This window comes from Cydia strobilella, chromosome 5, assembly GCF_947568885.1.
Source record: "Cydia strobilella chromosome 5, ilCydStro3.1, whole genome shotgun sequence".
Lineage (NCBI taxonomy): Eukaryota > Metazoa > Arthropoda > Insecta > Lepidoptera > Tortricidae > Cydia > Cydia strobilella.
Window position 1 is genome coordinate 21,155,155 of NC_086045.1, and position 20,346 is coordinate 21,175,500.

The 20,346-nt window shown below is 38.3% G+C and overlaps 1 protein-coding gene across 1 annotated transcript in view; it reads left to right on the forward strand.

Moving 5' to 3' along the window:
* Positions 1-5,777, forward strand: part of LOC134741628 (LIM domain only protein 3) — an 83,149-nt gene extending 77,372 nt beyond the window's left edge. Inside the window, exons 5-6 of the mRNA XM_063674482.1 lie at positions 1,979-2,129; positions 2,944-5,777. Coding sequence (XP_063530552.1) covers positions 1,979-2,129; positions 2,944-3,081 — 289 coding nt within the window. The 3' untranslated portion in view covers positions 3,082-5,777. The remainder of the gene's footprint in view (positions 1-1,978; positions 2,130-2,943) is intronic.
* The last annotated feature ends 14,569 nt before the right edge of the window (positions 5,778-20,346 follow it).

The window sequence follows — 20,346 nt, forward strand, 5'->3', positions numbered from 1 at the left end:
CCCTAAACGCTTTTGTTTCACGGCTCAGGGAAAGCAGTCAATAGCCGAGTCCGCTCAAAACGTCAAACTTCGCACTGTCGTCGCGACACAATAGCGCCCCGCACAAAGCTTAACTTGCAGCCAGTCATTAAAATTTCGTTCTACATCTTTTCCATTACGCGTTGCAGACAAAAAATAGCAAAATAAAAAGGGACAACTCCCAAAAACAAAAGTCGGCAACGGGGAGAACAGGAAATAAAGTTAATTAAGAGCGGCGAAATCGACTGAGTTGCGGTGGAAATTGGCCCCTTAAAAAAGAGACATTTGTAGCGGAGCTATTGCGCTTAATTTTTGTGACAAGTGAAACAAAAGAGTTGGTAGGGTGTCCGGAGAAGCGGGGGTGCGGTAGGAAGACGTGCGGGGGACGGCGGGAGATAAGGTCGGTGTTATCGCGCGGTTCCGGCGCGGGCGGCCACTGGCGAGTCGAGTCGAAGGCGATACTTTTGTTGTGGCATCGAGGGATGCGCTCGCGTGACGTTATCTGCGTGACGCGCGCCTCGACGCCCTCGACTGACCTTTCCACTCGCGATACTAAATTTTATTCCTTAGACATTTTATAGTGCCCGCTTTCCGGCATTCAGGCTCCTTCATCAAAGTAATGATATTCACGATTAAAAGCCTGTAAATTGACGTATTTGGGCCAAGGGCCAATGCGTGGAGAACTTGGTCTACGCCTTGTATACCTACTATTAGCTTATGTAGCTATAGGTAGGTTTGCTATAATATGATACATCGGCACGAATGTAATTGTATCCGACCGTCTTAGCCATGCAACTTATATGTTGGTGTGCAGTCATAATAATAACAGCTACAGAGTAACAGATCCACCTACATACACTCCGTCTCTCAGGTTACGCTGGCGTATGTTCGTTTCCTTCTAGTTGGCCTAGCATAGATATAACTAACTACTTCTAGGTATCTTATTGGTATAAAACCAAGCAGCAAACATTCGCAATAAAGGTGCAGGTATTTTAATATGAATAGGTAGGAAAGGTATTTAACAATTTCTACGGACTAAGTGAAAGGTAACTTCTCTATGGATAAGTCATATTTTCGCCTTAAATTACACTACATAAATATAATTATAACATAAATATGTGTACAAGTTTGGGAACAAACACCACCAGCACCACCACCAGCAGCAGATGGCAGCACCAGTCTCTCTCGTTACAACGTAAATCCGTAAGGAGTTCGTTTAGGAGGTGCAAGCGCGCACTGCTTGCCCTTAGAGCTGGTCAAAGACGCCTAGTCTTACTAAAATGGCATATAGTCGAGAAATTCGGACGGGCACCGCCGTGGCGGGGTGGCCTAGGGATTCATGGCGTTAGCCGCGATAGCTAAAGACGCTGGTTCGAATCCGGCCTTCACCACTGGAGGGCTTCGTCACTTTTTCTTTAATATATGACATCTATTACAGTTTTTCATAAATATGTGTGTAATTTATTAATTTTTGCTTGTGTTGGTGTTTTTGTATTGTTTTCTTCTATTGAGATGTGCAACGATACTATTTGTATTGTAACGTATTTACGTGTAATGATTGAGGTGATTACGATACTCCCTTAACACAAACAATGAAACTTGATCACACCTACGCCTAATTAAAGTGTCACTACGAGTATTACATATGTCTCGCCATAGATACATGCCAATTAGGGCAATTAACACAAACAGGGTTTAGTAACCAAAAACTGATTGGTATCAATATCACAATAGGTAATTGGACCTCGATCAAAATAATAACGATACCGAGAAAAGTCTGTTATTTCAGATTTTTGTCTGAATTACTGTACGTACTACATAAATAATGATAGGTATATGAATGTACATTCAAACTCGACTTCGGCCATTGAATTAGAAACTTAAGAAGAACCATTATTATACTGTTGCATAAAATACTATTTAAACACAGTGCAATAAAAATATTTATATTTTGTTATAGGTTCTGCGTCGGCGACCGGTTCTATTTATGCGAGAACAAGATTCTCTGCGAGTATGACTACGAGGAGCGCCTGGTGTTCGCCAACATGGCCTACAACCCGCCGCCGCTGGCGCATCTCAAGCGGCAGACCACGCACCTCCCGCCGCCACCGGTAACTAAACTATTACTATACTTCACATACTAATATCCTTAACTACTAGTAATGACTACGAGGAGCGCCTGGTGTTCGCCAACATGGCCTACAACCCGCCGCCGCTGGCGCATCTCAAGCGGCAGACCACGCACCTCCCACCGTCACCGGACCGGTAACTAAACTGTTATTATACTTCACATTATAATATCCTTAACTACTAGTTATGACTTATGACTACGAGGAGCGGAGCGCCTGATTTTCGCCAACATGGCCTACAACCCACCGCCGCTGTCGCATCTCAAGCGGCAGACCACGCACCTTCCACCACCATCGGTAACTAAACTATTACTATATACTTCACATACTAAAATATACTTTAAGTACTAGTTATGACTACGAGGACCGCCTTGTGTTCGTCAACATGGCTTACACCCGCCGCCGCTGGCGCATGTCAAGCGGCAGACCACGCAACTCCCACCGCCACCGGTAACTAAACTATTAAGTACTATTACTTCACATTCTAATGTCTATAACTAGATAGGTAGGTACAAATTGTTTGTAATGTTTGCGATAAACTATAGTGAAATATAAATAACCACCGGACAGGGAATAAAATCTTGTACAAGAATCAGCATTAAATGTAATAAGTATGTAGTTATTTTTTAAAGAAGCATCTATTTGTGTTATCATTATCTTGGTGGAGTTTCTCCTCATCAGGTCGATCACTACTGCTACTACAGTCTGAAAAAGCCTTTGAGATCTGCATACTTGCAATAGTTAGATAATTTAGTCGGTTAATTTAACTCCTTATAATTTTTTATTCTATTTTTAGCAGACAAGCAACGCAATGGGGCTGATGAACGGCTCGTCCCGCTCCGGGGACCTGAACAACAATATGTCAGGGTCCTCTCCTGCCCCTTTTTCGGCGCCTCCACACCTCAAGCCCCTCGGTCTGTCGGCGCCAAGCTGAGATTATCGCGCGTGAGACGCGGCCCACCCGTACGCTAAGTACCAAAACTAAGTGACTGTTGCGGACTAGTTCGGACTATCACGTGATTACAATTGGACTAAAGACTTTATGGTGACCAGAAAAATTGCACGTGTGGATATTAAAACTTCTAATATTGAAAAAAAAAAGTGCGAAGGACATATTATGAACTGATGTGGAACTTAAAATCAATGTTACAATATGCAATCAATTTATGCAATGACCTAAATTGTAGGTAGAAAATTCTTTCTTAAGGTAAAGTTGTACATACATACCCGTGGTAGTACTTTCTGACACCAAGCTGATCTTATTACTGATTGGGGTACCTACCAATGCATATTCGATGTATCAATGTAATTAAAAACAAAGCATATGCCAAATTGTAGGTAAAAGCGTCACTGTTTCGTAACCTAATAGAATCATAAAATGGATTTGTAAGTATTTTAATCTATTCTGAACATGACAGTAGTTTAATTTTTTTTGTTATTCTGGTAGTTTTTCTAGGTAACTAGTTTCCTTCTATTTGATTTTTGCAAATTATTTTAACATGGGTTATTATAATTATTTAAACTATTACTATATACTTCACATACTAAAATATACTTTAAGTACTAGTTATGACTACGAGGACCGCCTTGTGTTATTAATTGTATATTGATACGTCAATCAAAATAGAGATAATAATATTATATTTTTTCTTTTCATTAATTTGATCTCATACATGCACCGCTAGTGTAGTTTTAAGCCATTACTTTGAAAACAATGAAAACATCTATTATTTTAGATTTCTCTCAAATATTATGTTCAGGATAATTTTGATTAATACTGTGTCAATGTTCCTCTTATAAGCTAACGTTAAAAACAAGCTATACTTACCCATTGTTGCTTTGATAATGAAAACTTGGCATAGTACACACGGCTAATCTTTATTACTCATCATCATTCGCTTGCCCTTGTCCCATTCACTTGTGGTCGGCGCAGCATGTCTTTTTCTTCCATACCTCTCTGTCACCCGTCATCTCATCATTCACTTGCGTTAGTTTCATATCATCTTTCACACAGTCCATCCACCTTTTCCTCGGTTTTCCTCTCCTCGTACCACCCTCCACATTCATTCTTAATACCTTTCTCGTCACATGACCAATAATCTAATCTTTATTACTTTAAATAATACAAATAAAGTGAACAAGCCAGCTGTCGATGTCGACCAGCCCCTTGAACATTCTGTACCACCTTTTTAGATTAATACTCTAACGTCGATATTTTAAAATGTTTTGAAGACTGTGAAATGAAGGAGAATCAAATAAATGTCTGTATAGTTATTGTGTCAAATTGTATGTACATATTCTAGGTACTTAACACAATCTCTTTGTTAACATGTAAGTACCGTTTAATGTGCCAACTTTGCTCCCCAATACGTAATTGTGTTTCAACAGTTTTTATATGTATATGTAAACATCACAACCTCATTTAAGTGTTACATGATAGTACTTAGTGATGGTCTACGTTAAAAAGGCAAATATATCAACATACCTACCACAATATAATAATTTTAAAATTTAAATAAAATTTCGAATAGAGCAAATTTTGGAGTAAAGTAGGCACATTTTAGGGTTACCTTTAGTGCCATATAAGCAAAATCCCAAATTAAACTTACGTTAGCGATCAAAATAATTAAGTTTGTCTTTTAAAAAATATGAATGTTTGTTTAATTCAACTAAGAACAGTTCAATAATTAAATTAATATTCATAGATCGAGGAATCTCATGGCTAAGCCGAAAATTTTAGTTTTTTAAAATGCTTTGTTATTTCGTTTTGTACCTATATTGTATATTAAATGTTAAGTTTACTATCTTTACTATGAACATTGTTAAAATGTTTGTATTATTTATGTACATAAAGTATTATTGTAAGTAGACTATTGTACTGTAATAAAGTGATCATTATTAATGAATTAAATAGAAAAATGTCAAATATGTGTAAAATAAAATAATATGTCTAGTTCAAACAAAAATAGTTTCTTTAGTAGGTAATCTGTTTAGGGATAAACCGCAAATATTCACATTCATTCTTGTTTACCTGTTTCTATGGCAATCAGTTATTCTCAATCTCAAATTGTCAGGGAATATTTGGAGTAGATCCACAGCCTATGGTACCCATACCTATCTACGGTAGTGTGCAGGTTGTGTTCATCTTATATGCTCTTAGAGAGACCCCCACACTAGCGAGACTAGACTCTCCCAAGCGTGACGCGTGTAGTCAACTCTATGGTTCCTGCTTCGACGCAACGTTGGAGCAACTACGCAGCGACGCTATTTTCCATAGCGCTCACTAGACGCCGACGCTGATGACTAACGGCCCGGCCACGACATCGCGCGCCGGCGGCAGCGGCGAGCGGCGGCCATAGGTTGGAGCAAGATAAAGCGATCGGACCTTTCGTTCCCACCTATGGCCGCCGCGCAATGTCGTGGCCGGGCCGTAATGCTGGGTGGCCCTTATTAAGAAAATGTGAATAAGCGCGGTGTACCCTATGTCCAATTTTTATTATTTCTGCATTTATTGTAGTAAGTTTCATGCATTCCTACTTGAGATGTTGCACTGAGAAATTGTGTCGTGTACACATTTTGTTCAATATCAAGTGTCTCAGGTTTATGTAACCAATGATACGACCAAAGATGTAGCTCATTAAAAACCTTGTTCAAATTCACTATCTTGTTTTCTTACACCAGCAACGCTTTACCCATAAAATAAATAAATATTACATAGTATAAAGTTATAAACTTATAAAGTAACCTAGGATGGTATTCCATCTGTCCAATATCTTGGTCCAATGTGTATTTGGGTCTCACATTTTGCCTAATGAGAGAGTTAGACGCAATGCACATTGGACAAAGAAATTTGACAGGTGTAATATCACCGTTACACGAATTGTCTTAGTCCCAAAGTAAGTACTGGCTTTGGGTACTGTACCTAATTAATTCATTCGCTCTTACGCCACGTGACTACGCTATTCCTTAAGGCCAGAGCACACCGGATGCATAAGCTGCACGTGGCAGTCTCGTCTGTAGCTCTTACAAAATCGATAAGTATCGATCGATAAATCCCTCTGGACCGCATCCAGCGAAGAGCGACTCGAATTGTCGACTGCCAGCGTACTTCGGAACGGCTTGACTCCTTGGCGCTGCGTAGAGATGTGGCCTCGCTCTGCATTTTCTATCGCGTGTATAACGGGGAGTGCTCCGAGGAATTGTTCGGATTAATCCATGCAGCTTCTTTTCGCCATCGCCCTACGCGAAAACATTACCATCCTCACCACTTAGATGGTTGGCAGTCCTCAACTGTGCGTTTCTCTAGAAACTTCCTGCCTCGCACAGCTAAACTGTGGAATGAACTGTCGCCTGCGGTATTTCCGGACCGATATGACCTTCAAACCTTCAAGAAAAGAGCGTATTCCCATCTTAAAGGCCGGCAACGCACTTACAACCCCTCTGGTGTTGCGGGTGTCCATGGGCGGCGGTAATCGCTTTCCATCAGGTGATCCGTCTGCTCGTTTGCCTCCTATTTCATAAAAAAAAAAAAAAAAAAAAAGTGCGTTTCAAACGCAGCGTACTACGTAGGCGAACAACAGGCGAACGCGAAGCGAAGCGATGGGTGAATCAATCCTTTGATACCTATAGAAGTCCTACGTGGGCGATCTTGTTGCGAACGCGAACGCCGTGGGCCCGCCGCGCCGCTTCACTTCGCGTTCACGAGTTCGCTCACCGACGTGTCGGAGCAGTAGTACAGCTGCGGTCGGGAAAACGTTAAAATCACCATATTACGTGCAGTCGATATCGTCATTCATTTAACTATGGAAATTGACAATAACACCGACGCGTTCAGGCCGCTGCAGTAGTGTCGGAGCAGTAATGCAGCTGCGGTTGGAAATGGACTGTCACCTTAAGATGCAGCGTAAGAGTTGCAGACGGAGCTTGTTAAGGATGTATGTAAACGCAGTGCAATGCGGGGGAACTCCATTAGCTGTCCCGTACCAACACATTTTGTTTCGTATATTTCGTTTCAAGTCGATGATTATTTTACTGGGCATTTCTCACGTCCACTGTGACAGAAAAAAAACCTTTACGTGCAATTGTGACTTTCCAAAAAAGGGTCCTTATGCTTCAAGTAGAATAAGGTCCTTTCCATCTAAAATTCTAAAAGAAATTCTTATAAAAATGCCCTTATCTGATAGAAAGCCACAATTCTTCAGAAAATTCGCGTTGTAAGAATTTTGTACATTGACTCGCCATTTCCTGTCTCTCACGCATGCGCATATTGCTGTATGTGGCATTATCGGTGGGACAGTCTAATATGTGCGAAATTATTCGTGCCTATCGTCCTTACTTTAAAGGAGCCCACTGACTATCAGTCCGCCGGACGATATCGGCCTGTCAGTTGTTCGGAACTGTCAAATTTTTGTTCTAACTGACAGGCCGATATCGTCCGGCGGACTGATAGTCAGTGGGCCCCTTAATAGGCGTTATTAAATTAGGTACTTATACCTACTAAACTGTGATGGTGAAAAGAGAGAATCTCAAAACTGAATATTAATCTATGATCAAACTAAATGTAAATCTTGATAATTCCAGTCAATATAATATGGAAAACACAAACTACCTACTAAATTGGTTCTTCGCGGCAACAGACAATAAAAAACCGTAGAACCCTAATAAGTTGACTGAATAAAAGAAAAACCAAGGACGAGAATAGAACGAGTTAAATATTTTGAGCTGATAAATAAATTTACGAAGAATTTATCAAATAAAATATCAGTTTTTAGGGTTCCGTACCCAAAGGGTAAAAACGGGACCCTATTACTAAGACTCCGTTTTCCGTCTGTCTGTTTGTCACCAGGCTGTATCTCATGAAACGTGACAGCTAGACAGTTGAAATTTTCACAGATGATGTATTTCTGTTGCCGCTATAACAATAAATACTAAAAAGTGCGGAACCCTCGGTGCGCGAGTCCGACTCGCACTTGGCCGGTTTTTTTTACATTTTGGTACATTATTCAAAACTTAGTTCAGATGCAAAACAGATATATTGAAGCTGCCACGGTATTCAAAAATATCACTTTAATGTCTTGATAATGTAGGTCTTGTTCAGATATTTGTGAACACCTGGGCCGCTCCGATATATCTGCATAGCAGCTGTACCTGGTGTAACAGTTTCTGGTAGTCAAAGTAAAATACGAGTAGCTTATCCTTACGTGTTTCCGATTTTCTTTACAACTCCGCTCTTACAACATGCAACAACATGTTTTATTTTTAAGCCTACTAAGTGTCCCACTGCTGGGCAAAGGCCTCTCCCCTTGATTTCCACGACTCCCGATTTGGTGTTTCCTCCGGCCAGTTGTTCAGGAAGCTGTCCAGGTCATCCCGCCATCTCCGTTTGGGCCTGCCCCGTCCACGCCCCTCTACCGGCATCCACTTGGTTGCTAAGCTAGCCCACCTCTCCGGATGCATGCGGTGGACGTGACCGGCCCAGACATAATTAGTTAAATTTATATGTGTGACTGGAACACATTTTTTTTTTTAAAGAATCGTATGCCAAGTACTTAAGTACAATATTAGATGGGTATGGATGGGTACAATTCTTTGGGCACCAGAATTTCAAAACGAAAGAGTAAACTGGCGAATCATTCCACTGTTGAACTGATGTGGATGCAGAAACTGACAGTTGTACGTCTCAAATAGGGCCCCTATACTACAAAAAAAACCGGCCAAGTGCGAGTCGGACTCGCGCACAAGGGGTTCCGTACCATTACGAAAAAACACGGCAAAAAATCACGTTTGTTGTATGAGAGCCCCACTAAAATATTTTGTTTTATTCTGTTATTAGTTTTTGTTGTTATAGCAGCGGCAAAATTTCAACTGTATAGCTGTCACGGTTCATGAGATACAGCCTGGTGACAGACGGACAGACAAACGGACGGACAGCAGAGTCTTAAGGGGCCCACTGACTATCAGTCCGCCGGACGATATCGGCCTGTCAGTTAGAACAAAAATTTGACAGTTCCGAACAACTGACAGGCCCCTTTAGTAATAGCAAAGATAGATATAACTCCGTAATAGATGGATACAGTCTAAGGAAAAAACGTGCCTCGAAAATCAAGAAAATTTGATTCTCGTTCAGAGGGCGCTACTAGTTTTGGCCTACAGTCGTATAGATGGCGTTGACGGTTTCGTTTGTTATTTAACAATTTTAACGCATATCAGTGAAAGAACATGGGTCAAAATCTTAAAAATAATTAATGCAAATAAAAAAAATCATTTATCTATATTTAAATACATTCTATCGTATTTTTATAAATCTTCATTTTTAGTTTTAAAGTGTGTCGACAGATGGCAGTGAATTTACTGGGGTTACAAAATTTACTATGCCAGTACCGCTCTAGTATAAGTTACTCTATGGTAATAGCTTAGGGTCCCGTTTTTACCCTTTGGATACGGAACCCTAAAAAATACAACAATGACCGCGTTCTCAGGTCAAGGGGGTGTTAATTTCCTCAAAGTGTACAATAAACTCAACGAAAAGCAAAAATGTTATCACGGGTAGAGGTGAGCGGAAATTTGAAAAGGTCCTCCTTCGGGGGAAGGGAAAATGATGGCAAAGCGATCTCATATCGAGCATAAAGATGTCGCGGCCACCGCATTGTAGTACTCCATGATAGCACCTGAGAAGTGAGCGCCGCCGCGCCGCTGCCGGCGGGAGCGTCGGCAAAAACACGTCTTACTCCATTTACGTAAAGGTAAAGTATTAAATATCGACACTAACAGTGGCAAAAATATGTAATACACTTAATGTAATGTAATGATCTTATTGCCCATACATTAAGGTAATGTGTAGGTAAATATTTTTGGCACTTTGTCCGTGTCAATATTACCTTGACTGTTGATACAATTATTTTCACAAAATGTTGTGGGTTTGTTCTTGATCCGAATGGGGTTGGCAACTGTCAAAGGTTTGCATAGATGGCGCCACCATAGTTTGCCCCTCTCTATGAGATTTGGCTTAAAGGGTTGGCATCCAGGGCATAAAATTCCAATAAAAAAACAAAAACGACTCAATTCTAGGAATTGACAGCAAGCTATGCAGGCGCCATCTGCTAAATACTTAGACTGTCCAACCCCGGTCACTAAACAAATTTGTGGTTCTAGTATAATTACAACAAATATAAAAATAATTTTTAGGATTAGAAAAACAATTTTCAAACAAATTTCCTTCTTTTAGATATTTCAATAAATAAATAAATGCACTATTTTTGTAATCTTAGGAAAAAAAGATCGAATTTTCCAGGTTATTTCCAGCTTACTGCCTAATTTTGACAAGTGGTTTTTTTTCTCACCTTTTACCACTAGGATAAACTGAGAAAAAAATTCCCAGAAGTTACCAATTTACCATAAATTCTCTTTGGCCAAATGGTATTTAGCTATTAGTAGTTGCCACATATTTTTTTCCTTAATATTCTAAATATAGTGGGTCAAAAATGCTACATACATACATATTAACTAACAGTGTACACAAATAAATAATTGTATTAAATTTATAATTCATCCTTTTGCGTCGGCAGTTAAATAGTAGCATCCATCTGGCTTTTCGTTTAATGACCCTTACGAGTACAGTTGCGTAACAAACAAGGGCCTGACACTCTTTGATAGAGAAAGATAGTCTTATTGCGATTCCTATAAGAGGAAAGAGAAAATAGTGCTATGCTTTGTCCCTATCACCGACCGGGTGGCATCATAGGTAGGAGGCGAAGGCGAAATACCGAAATTTATAAGAGTGAAAGAGAAAAAATCCTATGCTGCCCAAATTTTATATGAATATTGTTTCTCTTACCCCCGGTCGCTCGGTGGCGCGTCTATAACTACTTGTATATACTATGTAACAACGGATACACCGCACACTGTCAAAACATTGTTCTTTTTATTACCTTTGACGCCTTGTTTTGCCGACACTACAAGCCACTCGTACATGGACGTGCAAGGAGAAAAATCATCCCAATTTCCCAGCTTCGCCTGCCTCATTGTCGGCCGAGCGTAACCTGATAGGATTGTTATCGGCGCCATCTTTAATTTCGGCCGCAAACATAACTGCTCGTTATCACCGCAATCCGGCTTAGCTAGATTAAGAAACAACACCGCAGTGTAAACAACGAATTTGCATCCGAGTCTGCTCGTCATTGGAGCTCATTTAGTGGACGAAGCACTGAATGTGTACTTGCTAGTAACTTCTTTTAAATTCCCCGTCAGTGGCGAACAAGCATATGGTCCGCCCGCCGCGATGGGAAGTTACTGTAGGTGTACAACTACAGCTACAGAGGTGTAACAACTGCGTTTCCGTTAAAAAAAAAGAAAAAAAAACTTAAAAAAACAATTCCCTGTCTGACTAGCTATTTGCAGTTAGGGCCACTTGCACGATCCCACTAACCCGGGGTTAACACGTTAAACCTGGAGTTACCATGGTTACCAGTACAATTTGACAATGGGTTAACGGTTTAACTGGTTAACCCCGGGTTAGTGGGATAGTGCAAGGTGCGCTTAGTGGGTTAAGTTAAGCAAAAACAGTGCAAGTAGAGGGGGCCTCGCCATGATGACGATCATTGAATAGAAAACGTCAATCCAAACTTACATAATGTATGAAAATAGTCTCGTTTTGTTCTTTGTACGATTGTCATATTGGCTAGACTCCCTTGGCTTCTTCGGCTCATGTTTCGATTAGATATAGGCATGCCAACTGGTGGGCTGCTGTGGAGGTATTCACATGATTAAACATGTTAAACTAGAAAAAAAGCTTATCATGGTATATTGGTGTTAAAGAGCATAATAGTCAAGTGAAGCGATTACAAATAGAGGCGTATCGCGTGAACAAACCTTTACAGTCTAGTCCCTCGAGCGTGAACGACACAATGAGGTGCGTGAAAAATGGACACACTATTTATTCAACCTCGTATTTTAAATGTTTACATGAATCAAAAAGCATCCTTGCATTCGGCAACTTAAAGCTCATATTGCTAAATAATGCAGCGAGATTTTTGAGGTTTGAACAGAATGCCAGCAGTCGAAACAGCTCCATCCGACGGTCCATAAATCAAAACTGTGAAATCGTTCGACGAAAAAAAGGGAAATAAAAGAAAACAGCGAACCGGAGCACACCACTGATGGCTTCTTGCAATAATTTCCGTTTTCAATGAACGCGTTTTTCTTTTTCTTATCATCGCACGAACTAGGATGGTTGGGAATAAATTGAAATACAAAATTGATTGTTGACTTTTCCCGGCCGCTTTATTACTGTCACAAATGGGAAAGAGATTGAAAATTGCCTACAGGTCGTGTCGGCGGATATGATGATTCCACATTGCCGTTTCTTAAGATGAATCAAGGGATATTGAAGCAACGTTTGTTTCCTTGTTGATATAATTTTAGGCAATTGTTTCGCCTTGTTTTTATTGATTCATATCAATTTGGTATTCATACAGAAGATAATTATGCGTTCCTTTATCTCTTAGAATAGGTTCTGCAGCTCAGACGTTCGGACCCATCATTAGATACAGCAATTGGTATACACCTACATATATCATACTTTTCATGAATTAATTTCAATTTCATATTTTATGTCTATGTAAAAATAAAAAGGCAAGGTTTGACAGAATGTCAAGTAAGTAATAAAATTGTTTATGCTTGAGTGTGTAATACCTAGGTACACCATCTTGTTCATAAATCAATAACGTTCAAAATGTTTTCATCTATGATCGCGAAAAATTAATAATTCACCCTGTCATATAAACACAGGTACACACAAGATAGATATAACTCCGTAATAGATGGATACAGGCTAAGAAAAAAACGTGCCTCGAAAATCAAGAAAATTTGATTCTCGATCAGAGGGCGCTACTAGCTTTGGCCTACTGTCGTATAGATGGCGTTGACGGTTTCGTTTTTTAAGGCATATCAGTGAATGAACATGGGTCAAAATCATAAAAATAATTAATGCAAATAAAAAAAATCATTTATCCAAATTTAAATACATTTTATCGTATTTTTATAAATCTTCGTTTTTAGTTTTAAAGTGTGTCGATAGATGGCAGTGAATTTACTGTGGTTACAAAATTTACTATGACAGTACCGCTCTAGTATAAGTTACTCTATGCTTTTACTAAGACAAAATTCCGATAACAAAGTAGGTTTTCAAGAAAATAACATGGATTCGAAAACTATTTGTACACAATAAATCTAGGACTGCCGTATCTGACCGAAGCGAACAGCGCGGTAAAACTTTAAAAGACAATGGAATTGTAAGCGTTTTTGTTAAGATACCCGCAATCTGCCGCAATTTATTAGTTGTTGGAGGCAGTTAGCAAACCAGACGTGGAATGGACTTGTCTAACTTCAACTGATCGGCTAACTTCTTGCTTGGGTTTGAACGGTACGAGATTATTGAGTGATTGTAAACCGTGTTGCTAATGTTGCTGTTGCTACATATATGTCTCGCGCCGAATGATGGTCTGTTTATGACAGTTCCTTGAAGTGTCTTTTGGTTGGGCTTAATTTAAAAAATAACTGATTTACCATATTTTTACACGACTGCCCAAAAAAGAGAGTGTTATGTTTTCAGCGTTCATGTTTGTTTGTATATATGTATGTGAGTTTCTTTATTCCACCATAACTTCGAAATGCCTTAACCGATTTATTATTGATATTAAGTTTAGTCATCATTAAACCACCTCGGAAAGTAATATTAAAATGTATTCCGTATTTTTCAGTAATTCCAGAAACTATCGTATGTTACATTAAATATTAATTAAAAATAACAAGGTAGACTGACCACGTTTACTTTGCACAAGCTTGGCAGTAAGAACACACACATATCACTGTAACGGGACGAAATCTTAGCGTCGTGGTCAGACTCTACGCAACCTTTCAGAAGTAAACACGCTGCGTATAATAAAAATATAAAAGTTAATCCTTTTATCACCGTCATCTTTATAAGGGCATTTTATGTAGTTTTTAAGGTTCCGTACTTCAGTCGGCAAAAAACGGAACTTATGAGATCACTTTGTTGTCCCTCCCCCGTCTGACCTAATGCAATAAATACCTACAGGTGACAGATGTCTGATGAATTATCGTCTGATTAATTTCTAATCGGAATGCGATGACTACATTGTTATTGTTTTACGTGTTTGGATGGCTGCTGTTCTGTTGCTCAACCCACCAAAGGAGCAGCAACTAACATTCATGGAATTGCACTATACACCTACCAAAACCACTTTGTGCGTTATCACGTGGGATGCTATTAGTCCTAGAAATCTGTTCCTGACTCGCGGTCTATTAGTTTAAGGGGGGGCGTAAAGCCAGGAAATTAGAAGGAATCATAATTACTTTAGCAATTAATTAGGAAATTGTATCTAAAATTTTACTCGTCAGATCCCTCGTTATATCAATAGCTACATATTTTCAGTACACTAAAATTATACTGCTACGGTATAACGGTAAAGCCATTTAGCCAAGGTTTTGTTTGGAGTCTGCCCTTGAAAATATAGTCTAGTTTCAGTGTGATTTTTTATGACATTTGATTAAAACTAAAATTATGCGTCAGCGTTAGTGCTTAACGATGCTCTAACTAAAACTCTGGGTTTTAAAGTGAATCCTTGGAATATAAAATCATGACCAATTCACGTAGCCCGTACACCATTTTCCTTAAGAGAAAAATATATATTACCCGTCGATTATTTTTACGATCTTTTCCCTGTTTACACTCCTTAATACTCAGTCAGGACGAGTTAACGACAGTTGTCAGTTCTTTACCCTCCAAGGGGCTAAACCGGGACATCAGCTAAATACCACCACTGTTCTATAAAGGCGTAACGTCACTGAGAAATAAAGCATACTTTAGCCATTCCTTAGAAAAACGGCGTAACAACGGCCGGCGAAAAAGACATGCAAAAAATACCACCATTCTTCTACTGACACTCCGTTCACATACAAATAGGCAGCAACGAGGCCAGCTTACATTGGCTCTCATTATTCCCGAGGCTCCTATTTTCATTTGAGTTTTAATTATTAAAAGTTTTATTTACTGCTTATTTGTTTTTATGAGATTGTTGAATTAATTCCTTTTGTTTGTTAACTCATTTCCTCTTATATCTATAGGTGAAGCTTTGTTTGTTCCTTACATTAATTAATTAATTTTACATTATACTTCTAGTATTTGTTTTTATTCTTCTTTTAACACATAAATATAATTTTCCTTCCTTCGCTGTGCATAATTAAAATGATATTACATTTTTTTGGTATGTTATTGATGTGTTAGCATACAATATTTGAGTTGCTTAACTTCAATTCAAACTCAGATAAATCCAACTGTCAGATTTAGCGATTATGGTATTAAGAAAAGGTAATAGGGTAGATATTTCCTAAGAGGGTCGAATGGATTTATCCGATTTTGAAGTTAAGCGACACATTTGCTATTTGTATCAGGGCTCGGAACCGGTATTTTTTTAAAACCCCGAAATAGTCCAATATTTTGAATTTTTTTATGCTCATTACGTAGGACTGAATCATGTATTTAGGAAACAATTTTGCATTATTAAAACGTCCCATTAAAAATGAAATTATAAACAAAAGAACGAAAAAGAACGTAATAATACCGGTATTTTTGTATGGAGCAAATACCGGTTTCCGACCCCTGATTTGTATTTATAATGTAATTAATGTAGAGTAGAAATGTTGATCTTTCGCGCCAAAAGGTTATACACAAAAGTAAGTCCAAGTGTTTTTGCCAATAAGAAAAGTAAAGGCGTCAGGTGAACAGGGCGCTTTGCATTCATGTTCAAATTCACAATTTCATTTCAATCGAGTGGTTATTCGTAAATTTATCTATAACACGTTCGTTGAATATCATAAAACACTTTAAAGTTCGCAAAGAGATATTCGCGAAGTCCTTATTCGACACCGTCAGTTCACCGCTAGGGTTATATGACTTATATGTAACAAGAGGTATTTTTATTACTATAAAAAACCGGCTAAGTGCGAGTCGGACTCGCGCACGAAGGGTTCCGTACCATTACGCATAAAACGGCAAAAAATCACGTTCGTTGTATGGGAGCCCCACTTAAATACTTATTTTATTCTGTTTTTAGTATTTGTTTTTATAACGGCAACAGAAATATATCATCTGTGAAAATTTCGATTGTCTAGCTATCACGGTTCATGAGATACAGCCTGGTGACAGACGGACTGACAGACACAGACAGACAGACAAACAGACAGACAGACAGACAGCGCGTCTTAGTAATCGTTAGTAATGGAAATATTCGCTGGCTATGGATGAGATCTTGGTGGCTCAGTTGGCAGAGCGCTGGAGTATCGATCCAGAGGCCGTGAGTTCAAGTCTCACCCAAGGCAGTAAATTTTCCACTTTTAAATTTACTATTTATAATGTAACAACTGTCATAGTTAGACACAGTTTAAGCTAACTTTACACCGACATGAATAAGACAAAGTGCGGGAGTGTCGTTAATACGTAATACTTTCATAAAAACTTGACATTAAAGATGACATACACATTGTCATTGCAAATGGCTTGCAGAGTTAGCTAAGTCCGACTTTATTAATTATTCGTTAGCGCCACAGTCGCCACAGACTGTTCCATAAAGTCTTCATAAGTTTTTGAATCCCCATTTTCCAAATAAGAAACAAGAGGCAACCCTAACTTGTAAGTAAATTTAAATTTAAAATATGCATAACAGTTTTCCGATGCGATCCCTTTCCAGAATTTAAACACATCGGGTCGTAAAATAGGTACATTTGGATTCAGGGCACTGGCAACTTTTGTAAGAACTCAATTGAATCTAACATGGAACTTATAATATTGGTATGGCACTAGAACGTCCTACGAGTTAAAAGTTTAAAAACACAGGAACATCACGTTGCTGAGCATGTCAAATCTGATCATTATATGCGCGATTTTAAACAAAATGAATACCTTGTTTTTTTTTCTAGGTTTATTTGTCAATTAAAAATGGAGCACATATCAGATTTAGCATTCTCAACGACGATAATAACTAATATTCTTTAAGTAAACCGTAGGTAGATACTTATATATTGTTTATTTTGATAAACAACAGCAAGTTTAAGTCTGTGAGCGCGAAGTGTCGGCAACTCCGAACTTGCAAATTTGTATAAGTATTTACGGGCAAGTCTTCAGGCTTAGTAGCCCGCTGGCGCGGTACGCAGATTGTCGGCTTAGTCCGGGGTAAATACTTATACACACGTATCGCTTTGTTTCTACTAAATATTTACAACCAGCCTAACCAAAATTTAATTCTCAAAATCGCTTCTTATTTCTTGTACTTCAAAAATAAGCTTGTAATGACGCAAAAAAATATGTGACGCTCTTATGGCTCTAAAAATAAGATTGTGCAAGATATTTTTAGTCAGTCAGGACGTGGTCAGGACACACGCATTTCAATATATATAGTGTTCCCATTTTGAGTCTTTAGCAATGTTTACAAGCACTCTTTGCACTACCTGTTGACTTTTGTATGAGTTCTACATTTCCTGCTACCCAAAGGTTGTCTGGAAGAGATCGCTTTTTAGCGATAAGACCGCCTGTTGTTACCTGGTTCTATTTTTTCTTTAAATATTTCTTTGTAGTTTTACATGTATGTAAAATGTATAATTTTGGTGCAATAAAGAATATTTACTTACTTACAAGCATTGTGCCTCCTACGCCTTTGTCCTCGCTGCCCGTACTCGCGTATTCTGAACTATAAAGACTTTACTTACTTTCCAATGAAACAGCATGAAACGATTTGTCCTAAATCTAAGCTTTGTTAAAACAATGTTGACAAAAAAATAGTTATTTACGATACAAGTGCGGAAAAGAGGAAATTCGAATCGAGTGGCGATAAATTAAAACACGACCGCAGGGAGTGTTTTAAATCGACACGAGTTGCGAATTACCGATTCGCACGTGTATCGTACGTTTTACAGTACATATGGCCCTTTAAACTTTCGACATATGCACGAAGTATGCTCATTTACGCACTAGTGTGAGAAAGTAGCATCATATGTACTGTAAAGTAACTTAAACACAACTAGTACCTACTTCCTGCAAAATATCTCATATTATTATAGGATAACAAAGTTAAACAAAACTTATAGTAAAGTCGTTAAGCCGAGTCTTTAACGAGACCTTAAGTCTCAGAACAAATTACAGGAGGCTTGTAGACTTGCAAGTTAAGTGTACTTAGTCGCCAGTTGTGAAAATGTAAATTGTGTCCCTGGCCGGGCAGGGTTGGCACGCACGACTTCGCTCGGGCAACAAAAATGACAGAAGTAAATGCATTATTATATTTTTGTTCTATCCTTGTGCGAGTAGCAGCTGTCATATCCGTACTTTTTGTTTGAACGTCACAAAGGGAAACAAACTGGCAGTTGTCATTATTGTATCTCTAATAAATTGTGAATAATTCTGTAAACTATATATGCGGTTGAATTACAAAAAAAATGTACATACTTAGTTATTTCATTATGTCACGAAAAATAGCCAGTTTTTTTAAGTTGCATGCATTTAAGTGTGTAGGTGTAAACTTGAATGTGTGTGATATAAATACAAAACAATTTATATGGGAAATTATCGTGACACAGTGGAATAATTGAAATGTCCTTTCCATAATGGGATATATACTTACCATTAGTAACACATAGTATTTAACAAACTGTTACTATTGTCGCTTGGCTGACGAGACAGAATAACAAAAAAAAAGTTGATCCACCCACATAAATAAATGTTTTTTCCCCTCACTAGCTCGGAAAGCCGTCTTTTATCCTTTAAAACAAGCGGGGAAAAACGCATTTTATCCACTAGTGGGGAAAGTAATTTGACCTTTGATGGAGCGTGTTTAAGTAGCTTGACAGATAACAAAACGTAAAACGCTCATAATAATGGTTCGTTCGATATTAATTATCATTAAATAAATGGTTTGAGAATCTAATAGAAAATACCAGATTTAGCTTTATTTAATGATTTTAAGTCATAAACCTTAAAATTCCATAATAAACGTTTGTTTTTTAATAATTATGTTAAATATAATTCTGAACGAACAAGTTAGTCGATGCAATTTCAAAACGCATCATTGACATTTCATACGTTAGAAATGTCAACATTGTCAACAAAAATTTTACTTTACTTAATAACTTCTCACGTAAAAGTACAGAATTTCCAGTTTTTTGTTATAATATCGTAAAAAAATTAGTGATTCCAGTTGATGAAGATGATCTAACGCCTGTGGATGTTGCACTTTCCTTGCTATAGTGAGGGGAAAAGTTTTGTGTTACACACGGGTGCAAATGTATTTTACTTCTCGTGTGTTAAAACACTCGCGGGTAAAATACAACTTTGCACCCTTGTATAACAAATAACTATAGCCATGTCACAACTTCAAAGTAAATAAATATAAGAACTGTGGTTGTTACTACCTACTGCTTTGAATTACTTACGTAAAATCGTAAGTTTAAATAAATGAAACATATTTTTGAAGGTAAGTAATATTCGCATGCGGTGACAACCCTGCGAAGGGCGGCCCGCAGGATTAGAAACAACGCAACGCCGCCGCCACCCGATATGCTAATTACAATACTTGCAGCCCACGCCGCCTGGCGACGGATCCAATACTTCAAACAGACTCTGACACTGAACTAAGCCCATAAAAATATGCTTAAAAGTTTATTATCATTTTGATACAAGCTTGTATCGCTGACTGTACTTTCATCAGGCAACTAAATAATACTCATTATTAGACCCAAACACGATTAGGTTGCGTTGTTTTATAACAGAGTTCCTATGGCCACCCTCTTGTGTCCATCAGATCAGATCGATTGTAACCCAACTTATGTAGTGAAGATTCAGCTCAATCTGTCTAATTCAGCTTGCAAGACTTGACTCGAACGTACATACACACATTGCAAGTTAAATAAAAGCCTGTGAAATACTAACCCTATAGGGTTAGTATATAGGTTCAGCCGTGAGACCTGGATTAAAGTTATTTTCTTTGTATATGAGGTCTCAAAGTGTGGAATAAAATACGTGCCCTATGTATACTGTCCATACTCGGCCTAATTAAAAATATAATTGTACGAAAACGTTTTTTTCGGTTAATTACTCAGGCAGATAATGGGATTATAATTATTTATTATTATACCG